This window comes from Chrysochloris asiatica, unplaced genomic scaffold, assembly GCF_000296735.1.
Source record: "Chrysochloris asiatica unplaced genomic scaffold, ChrAsi1.0 scaffold00012, whole genome shotgun sequence".
Lineage (NCBI taxonomy): Eukaryota > Metazoa > Chordata > Mammalia > Afrosoricida > Chrysochloridae > Chrysochloris > Chrysochloris asiatica.
In genome coordinates this window covers 6,186,415-6,195,920 of record NW_006408530.1, presented here as the reverse complement: position 1 = coordinate 6,195,920, position 9,506 = coordinate 6,186,415, and the positions used below count along the sequence as shown (strand labels likewise).

At 37.3% G+C, this 9,506-nt stretch overlaps 1 protein-coding gene across 1 annotated transcript in view; it reads left to right on the top strand.

Moving 5' to 3' along the window:
* FMNL2 (formin-like 2) overlaps window positions 1-9,506 on the top strand; it is a 215,798-nt gene that overhangs the window by 97,326 nt on the left and 108,966 nt on the right. The window contains exon 6 of the mRNA XM_006834592.1: window positions 1,121-1,273. Within this exon, the coding sequence (XP_006834655.1) occupies window positions 1,121-1,273 (153 nt within the window). The remainder of the gene's footprint in view (window positions 1-1,120; window positions 1,274-9,506) is intronic.

Genomic DNA, 9,506 nt, shown 5'->3' with positions numbered 1-9,506 from the left:
TTTTTTTTCAAGCATATGTTTTATAAGGGAGCTTCAAAGAGTTCATGGAAAAATTCCATTCTCTTTTAATTCCATTTTTCTATAAACTTTTGAAGCCCCCCCCCCTTTGTATTTTCAATGTTTATTATTGCTTTTCTTCAGAATGATCTAAAATCTTCCTGAGGACATTAACTATAGCTATCTAAAGGCTGCATTCTGTTTGCCCTAATGTCAGAATAGATGGTGTTTGGTGGATAAAAACAGCGAATAAAAGGTTTTATTTTTGAGAAAGCAGAGTTACTGGCTTTGGGAGGGAGAAATGCATGGAACACAAAGGTCTGCCTGTTAAAAAACTTTTGTTCTTAAAATTATACAAGAATGAGCAAGTTAGCTTGCCATTTATTCTAACATGGCTAACATGAGTAATAACCTCAAAAAATGTCAGAGAAACAACCATCTTACTTTAAAGAGTACCACATTGGGAAGAGATTCCAAAATCAAAGCAAATCTTTAGTTTCCATAGTAATGTATCACATATGGTTGGAAAAGTATGCTTGCCAACACACTAGGAGAACTGCTCAGTGAAAATTGATGGGTAGGAATAAATTAGTATAAGCCTACCATATTGACTTGTTAAAAGCAAAATGAAGACAGCTGTAGGATCTTTTTCCCCCTTCCACCAAAGCAGAATTAGCAATTGGTAAGTTAGTATGCCTTACAGTGAAATACAAATAATACATAACTGTTTAAGTTTTACTTTTATTCAGTTCTTTTTTTGCCAGGTCTAGAATTTGTCATTCTGTGTTTTTGAAACTAACACAAAGCCTGTGGAAATTTGTTTCTGTTTTCTTTTTCATTTTGTTTTTCTACAGAGACCCTCCATATTAAGATGAAGATGTCTAATTGAAAGGAGTAAGTTATGTATGGAGTCCTGGTGTGGCACTGTTGGATAAACACTGGATTGCAAACCACAAGGTTGGCAGTTCAAACCCACCAGCCACTCCTTGGAAACCCTGTACAGGGTCGCTATGAGTTGTAACCAACTCAACAGCACTGAAAAATATCAACAAGTTATGTACACCTGTCTCTTTGTTTGGATGTGAAATTTTAAGTCTTCAGTGGCATTTGTGTTTTGTTTTAGTTTTGACTTTGAAAGCATGGAAAACACTGTGGAGAGCTCAGTGGACAAATCAAAGCCCTGGAGTAGGTCCATTGAGGACCTGCACAGAGGAAGTAATCTGCCCTCACCTGTGGGCAACAGTGTGTCCCGCTCTGGAAGACATTCTGCGCTGCGGTAAGTTCCAAAGATTTGGTAGGATACAGAACAAGCGTTCCTCGCTTCTCTTGATGAGCCTGGGTGATATACTGCTATATCTTGCCACACAGCACTTTCATTTTCAGTGATTCCAAATAAATGTGTCTTTAGGTGGTCATACGATCATCACTCAGGTGTACCCTGTAACTTTTAATAGCTTCAGAAAATACCAGACTTTCATTCAGCATACAAAGTGAAAAAATCCGCTGCCAAATGATTGCATGGCAGTCCCCATAGGCAGATAAGTTTCTGAAACCAGGTGTATGTTGACATTGTAATTTAGGCGCTGTTTCCTGGGTAGAGGCAACACCTGGGATTTGAGTATATAAGAGCTCCTTGTTTACCATTCATTCCCTTCTCCTCCTCTTTCTTTCCCCTGTGGAGGCTCAGATGTGCTCTGTGTCAGTGTGATCTCTTGGGACATGGTTTTTGTCATAGATGCAAAATGCTGGATTGATAATTAACAAGATGTCTTTAAGTAATGTTTCTTTATCAAGATATGCTTTCATTATAAACCTAAATTTCCTACTAAGGAATCCTTCTCTAGCTTCTTGTATTAAGGAAGGATGTTTTTACCACTAGTACAACTCTAACTATATGTCAAGGATTCAATTTACAGAATACATTTTAATTTGGTTTTCCATCCTTTCTTAACCTGGAAAGTATCATATATTTGCCAATTACTGCCTTAATATTTATCTAATCAGTAATTCATTATGTCTATTTCTGAGTTACTGAAGATTGTATTGTTTCCAGGGTGGAAGGATCTGGAACATATGGGAGGCATTCCAGGTCAAAAGAGAGATATAACCCAGAGGGATATAACCTTAAATGGTAAGGAACAGGGATACAAAAAGCCAGCTTGATCTGCTTCACAGTTAGCTCAAGGTGTATCCTGCTATAACTCAATTTAAATTGGAAAGAAACACCACAAGTATGAAAATAGAGCAAGTGGAAAAGCTATCCTGAAAAACACCGAACTACATGACATTTCTGGTTGGCAGGTGTGCTCGAAGATGATCAACTAAGAAACCAACATCATGTTCTCTTTGTGTATGAATTGTTTCAATCACAGGAATGGATCATTTGAATCTCCTTACCTCAGCTTCCTGGTTTCTAGTAACTTGAGAAAGTCAATATAGTGATAACGTTCATGCTGCTTGTTGACTTAAAGTTTAGGGTTTTTTAATTTATTAATTAAACAGTGCATGCCAGTGACACTCCAGTTCTGTGGTTCATGGATTTGTACCTGGATTCTAATTCTGTGTTTGGTTATTTGATAGCTCTGTGACATATAAACAGGAACCAGAAGTACACACACGTGGTACATGTTGCTTTTCATATACCCAAAGATTGTTCACATTTTGTTTTCTCTTCCTTGTCTCCCTTTCCTTCTCTGCTCCCCATGCTTACTTCACTTTTTGCCTTTCTTTTTGTTGTTCATTTTTCATTCTGCCATCTCATTTCTTACTGTCTTCTCCTCCTCTTTTTGTCCTCTCTCGTAACTATGGCCTCTTCTTCCTCTGGTTTCATTCATCTCTTACACCCCACCAGATTGGTTTCTCTGCCTGAGTATCTTCACCCGAGCTGCTTCTCTGTCTCTGGAGCAGCTTCACTTTACACACTGATGATGAGGCTTCAAACTGGAAAATCTTGTAAGTCACGGGTGAAATGACACCCAGGAGAGCTCAGAGTGCATGATGGCAGAGTATTCCAGCTGCCCTCCATGTTATAATATGATAATCTCAAGATTTAGCACTATCAGCCTCTACTGGGCAAAAGCTCACACTGCCTCTTAAGTGGATACATACTCTGTTATCATATTAGAATTCCTTATTTTAAAATTTTGAATCTCTAAGATATACTGTATTATTATTTATGTTACAAATCTTTGGGTGTGAAAGACAAAAAGGATATTCTTATTTTATAGAAATTCTTTATTCTGATATCTTTGTTTAATTAGCATATTCTTAATATTCAAATGTAGATTTCAGCTCTCTGATCCTAATCTCAAGTTAATAATATTGCTACAGTAATCTTATTTTATATACCTTGACAAAATGTATTGGACAAAATTCAGTGAAAAAAACACACAAAATTTCAGGAAATTAAAAAGCTTTATTAAATGGTGCTTGATTGAAGAAAAAGAAAGATAATTCTGTTCTGAAATACCAGGTTAAGACAAAAATTCCAGTATTTACATGCATTCTTCACTTTGTATTCAGACTTTATTTTCTAACTATTTAAAACGGGAATTTTAATACATCATAGTTATCTAGAATTATATCAACTATTTGATTTTTGAACTATAAATTTATCATCTTGGCCAGATGTAAAAATGTTTTATAAATGCAGTGGAAACCTGGGTTGGACGTTTTTTAAACTTAGAGACTGGTGTATATTTAATAATTGAGATAGATTTTTGTCAATGTGGCTGCAAATCTAGCTAAGATACATGATGCTGTATGTGAACATAGTACACATTAGATCTATGAAAACCAAGGAAAAAGTAATTTAAAAATTTTTAAGGGCATTAAGGTTAATGCTGTTAGATTTGGTTAAGGAATGACATACTTAAATGCTCCAAATCTTTAAAGAAAGGATTGGAGCACTATTGTATGGTCTAGCAGAAGGGATGGAACTCAGACTGTGACTCTAGGTTGGTCTTCAGGGTGAGCAAACGTTGCTCCTGCTGTGGTGGAGGTGGTGGCACCATCAAAGCATGAATGACACTTGATATCAGAGATAGGCATGTTTGGGAATGAGGGAGGCACTGGCCTTTCGAGAGGGCTTTTGGTGGAGATGGAGGCTCATACGGAGAGCCGGGATCATAGATACAGGCTGGAAAGGCGTTGGAGGTCATTCTGACTGATTTTAGCTGTGCTGAGGAAACCGAGGCCCACCTTGCCCTTAATATATTAAGCACTACTAATATCTCTTCTTGAAATCCCCAGGATTAGAATATTTCTATTTTTTCCCTAGAGATTCTTATTTTTAAAAATGGCATTTACTGACTAGTCAGTGTCATTGTATGACTATTTCCCACCTGTATACCTGTATACTCCTGGTGTGGTGCTATAGGATCAGTATTAGACAAGGTTGGCAGTTGAAACCCACCAGATGCTCTTGAGAAACATATACAGGGTCACTATGAGTTAGGATCGATTTGACAGCACTAAACAACAACATATTTAGTGTGTATACATAAAGAGATAAAGAGTTCACATTTATGACTTTGTTAATACTTTTTTTTTAAAGTTTTTATTGAGAAGTGAATGATAGTTTGCATGAGAGAACATCAACTTTACACCATCATTTCATTGCAATGATTACAATCTCCTCCATGCATCATCATTCAACAGTATTTGCTTCCATTCCCTCTGTTTTATTTATTTATTTATTTTTTGGGTGGACGGGTGGGATGTACACAGAAACACTTAGGAATCTAAAATAATTTAAACAACCAAATGGTACATTCTGCAGGCCTGCCTCCTGGCCGCCAGCACTCAGTTCCTCTCTTTCTGTGAGTCCAGAGTGCTCAGCTACTCTCTCTCTCCACATCCTCATCTGTGCCTTCATCTCTGGTTAGGGTTCCGCACTCCACGACGTGTACTCTCTCCCTTGATGATCCTAGGGTACTTTGTTTCTGTTGTTGATAAATTTTTAACACAGTAATTACATTCCTGGCAATGTTCTTCAAGAAGCTGATTTTTTAAAAAGTATTTATAAGTGAGCACAAATACACACAATTGATGTAATTCTTAATTGGAGCAGAAATCTTTTCTTTTGTATTCTCTGCTTGCCAGGCACTGTTCTGAGAGCCTTTTGTGACTTACTTTTCATAATGCTTCTATGAAATAGCATTATTACCACTAGGCAGAAACTTAAGTAGCTAAGATCAAAACATTACATACAGGAGGCAGAATATAAAATAAGTTAGTTTGAGCTGCATTTTGGTTAGAACCATCCTCTTGCCAAAGTGTCGAACACAAAGAGAAAGAGGAAGTCACTAGCTCCATGTTCTCCAGGCCCTTTAGAAAACATGGAATTGTTCCTTTGACCACATATATGCAAATCTACAAGAAAGGTGACAGTGTGCCCATCAACTGAATGGTCACAGTTCCAACAGGGATGTCCCACAAATGTTACCACAGCAGAACTGGATACATCGTGACCCAGAATGCTGTCAGCATTGTGAACAAATGAGGGCAAGATTTTTGCCAAGAGAATGAATATGCATATTGAGTATATTAACACTCTAAGAGCTGATGTAGCTTTCTGAAGCACGTGAAGGAAAATGAACAGAAAAAGAAGAAGCCAAAGAGAAAGGTACCTGGGTTCAACTGATGTGTCAGCCTGCTCCTCCTAGAGAGGCACACTTTGTGAGAACCAGTGAAAGGGAGCCTGAGCTGCTGGAACAAATTCCACATGAATCCATGGTATAACAGGTATAAAACAAAAATGCCTGGGATGTACAAATATTAGGTCTTTGGTTTTATTGTGTAGAAATGTGAAACAACAACAACAACAACAGGTATAAAACAAAAATGCCTGGGATGTACAAATATTAGGTCTTTGGTTTTATTGTGTAGAAATGTGATACCCTCTCCCCTAAAGAAGTTGTAGTTAAAGCACATGTTGTTCCCCAATTCCCTTGGTAATAAATGTGTTTACTGTTATGGGGAAAGGGAGAGTTGGTTTGAACCCGAACTCATTCACTATAATATTCTATATATTATTGGTTTTCAAAGTACTGTGGAGTCAGTTTCCAATCATAATGACTGTGTATAGGGTTTCTGAGGAGTGGCTGGTGGGTTTGAATTACCATGCTGGCAGTTAGCAGTCCAGTAATTATCCCTACCAAAACTTGACAGAACTATTTATTTATTGTTGAATGCCATCAAGTTGATTCCAACCCATAACAATCCTGTATAGGGTTTCCAAGGAGTGAATGGTGAGCTTGAACCATTGGCCTTGTGGTTCAAACCATCTTTGCCGTTCAGCACATTGACTCACAACACCACACCAGGCAGGACATTGAACTATGTATTAGTAGAAACAAAAAATTTAGAATCTAGATGGGACCTCAGACAGCATTTAATTTAGCCCTCTTGTTTTGTTGATGAGGCAGTTGAGATTCTTTTCTGAGTCCTGTATTCTTCTAGGCGAAACCTACTTCCTGCCCATTGAGTTCCATTGTTAGACTACAAGCTCATGTTGTTTATTGGCCTTTATGGCAATAAATACTTCTGTCCATAGAAGTTTTTCTCATTTCTGTGGAACAGTATTCCTATGTAATGATGTCGGACTGCCAATTCTGTACCATCTTGCTTTTAACAGAATGGAAATTTTAGAAGAATTGAGCTCTTTCAAGCTTTTGCACATTCTTTTATTTCCACAAGTAGCACTTTACCAAAAATTTTAATTTGGGGGTGAAAAATCACCTAAACTCTTCATGTAAACCATTATTATTATTTCACAGACAAAAGGTCTTTTAACTCTACAGTCGAAAGCCTATAAAACTGAAACACTTTTTGTCTTGATTTTACAGCAATGAGGTTAAACTCGGTTCATTTTATTTTTTACGACTTTTACGTAAATTAGGAATGTAGTTTCTGAAATAAATACTAGCCTGCCCCCACCACCCAAATTATACAGAATAAACTGAGATCTTTTATGGTCTTCATTGTTAAGAGTTGTCATCTCTACTGTATTCTGTCATGTAGTTCTTCCCCTAGACTTCATTTGTTTTAGATTTTCTTGTGGAAGAAAAATTGAGGCTTCAAAAAGTTCATGGAAAAGTGGAATTAAAAGATAATGAATTTTTTCTACAAATGTTGGAATCCCCTTTTATATTTTGAAAATTGTTCACAAGGCTTAAATTCTCTCTGTTTACCATATTAAGTGGCAGTTATTGATTAAATTTTTCATTAGCAGTTTAGGAGAGGAAATACTATAACAGAGTGAAGGGGGAAAAATTAGCAGGAAGATAACACATTTCAAGGAACATCTGAAAATTATTTCTGAAGGAAAAGAAATGTTGACGATACTGTTTTAGTGTAATGAACTGTTGACCTAAAGATTTGAGAGTGTAGAAAAAAATACAACGTTTTTTGTTGTTGTTGTTGTTGTTGATAAGTACCATGGAGTCGGTTCCAACTCATAGTGACCCTGCACAGGGTTTCCTAGGTGTTGTTAAATCAGTGCCAACCCATAGAGGCCCTGTCTAGGGTTTCGGAGGAGCGACTGGTAAGCTTGAACCACCAACATTGCAGCTCAAATCTACCTTGCAGTGATGCGCATGAACCCACAGTGCCACACCAGGAGTCCTTAAGTGCTGTCAAGTCAGTTCTGATGCATAGCAACCCTGTATAGAATTTCCAAGGAGTGGCTGGTGAGTTTGAACCACCAACCTTGTGGTTCAAACCAATCTTGCAGTCAGTGCATTAACCCATACTGCTACACCAAAGATTTGAGGGTACAGAAAAAACACAATAGCCATCTATAAGATACTTTCTAAATATGACAGACTTTTAAAAATTTTAACTATAAACTTTCAGCTTTTCTTTTTTAGCATATTATTAGTCAGAAACTGTTAAAAGTGTTGCATTGCTGTGTTTCATAGTTTTGCATATTTTTGTTGTCTATTGAAGTTGTAAAAAGAGAAGCGTGCACTTGAGCTAAGAATGTGCATTCCAAGTTCTCAGCTTGGAGCTTATTTTAATGGTCCTGCTAGAGAAGATGGTGACAGCTGTAATTATAGTTTGTGGTTGCATAACCCCAGCAGTTTCGACCAACATTTCCCACTGTGAACAAAGCTGACTTCATTGTGTCCACCTCTTTATTGGATCTTTCTCTCAGACAATGCAGAAATGGAAAACCCAAGATCTGTCCAGTGCATTGTTGGTGATCTATCTCTCAGATTCTCAGAGTAGTAGAGATGGAAGGGTCTAGTACCTGCCTCATATGTTGTAAACATAAAAATAACAATTCATGTAAAGCACCTGGCACTATAGTGGGTAGTCAGTGGCACGGTGGTTAAGCACTTAGCTGCTTACCAAAAGGTTGGTGGATTGAATCCAGGAGCAGCTCTGTGTAAAAAAGATGTGGCAGTCTGCTCCTGTAAAGATCTACCACCGTAGGAACCCCGTGGGTCAGTTCTGCTTTGTTCTGTAGGGTCACTATCAGTTGGAATGAAGTCTACAGCAATGTGTTACACAAAATTGAAAAATCACAGTGACTCAGCAAGTCCCTACACAGTGGTTCAATGCCACCATCAACAAGGTTTATTATCTATTTAATATGTGAAGGGAACTTTGCTAAATCCTGAGAATGCAGAAAGATATATCTAATAATGTATTTGTATGTAATTTGTGTCAGATAAAGGACTTTTACATACAGGATTATATTTTCATGAAAATTATGGTTAGTGTACGGATTACCAACCCCACTTCACAGTTGAGGAAATTGTGGCTTAGAGAAATTATACCGTAACTAGTAAGTGGTAGTGTCAAGAGATCTCATCAAAGTCTTCTGACTTCTTTTCAACTATGCCACCATATCTTCAGAATCAGACTATATGTAACTTGTATGTTTTTGTGCCCCCATGCATAACAAAATAAACCCATAACAAAAATAAACCAAAGCTGACTCATGGAAATTCAGAGGGTCAAAAATATTCCTGAGATGTGGCCTGGATGAGCGTTGGTAATGAGTAAGACCTTGAAGAGTGGGTAGGGAAGAAGAGAGATATGAACTGTGACTCCGTGTTCGGTGCTGCAAGGGTTCTCTGGGAAGCAGTGAAGATATAAGTTTTACTAGAAGTAGTTTAAAGTGGATTATGGAATATTTTGAGTTCCAGGGTATGAAATTGTAATTTTAGCTTTTGGCAAAGAGCCATTGAATGGATCATTGGGAATAGACATAGAAATACTTTTATTTAAAGGTAACAGGAATGAGATGGTTTCTTTGGACCCTTTTTGCACTGGGCTGTATCCTGAATAATTAGCCACATAGTAGAAAATGCTTTAGAGATAAGGAATGTCATGAAAAATCAAACCAAGAATTCAGACCAATCCTATTCTTATGTGTTGGCATCCACGTATTTCATTGTACAGTATATATTCACACCCTTTGATGAAAATCTCTTCTGACAGACACTTGGGCCTTTCATGGGCTATATAGACAGATATTTTAAGTATTCTAAGTCCTT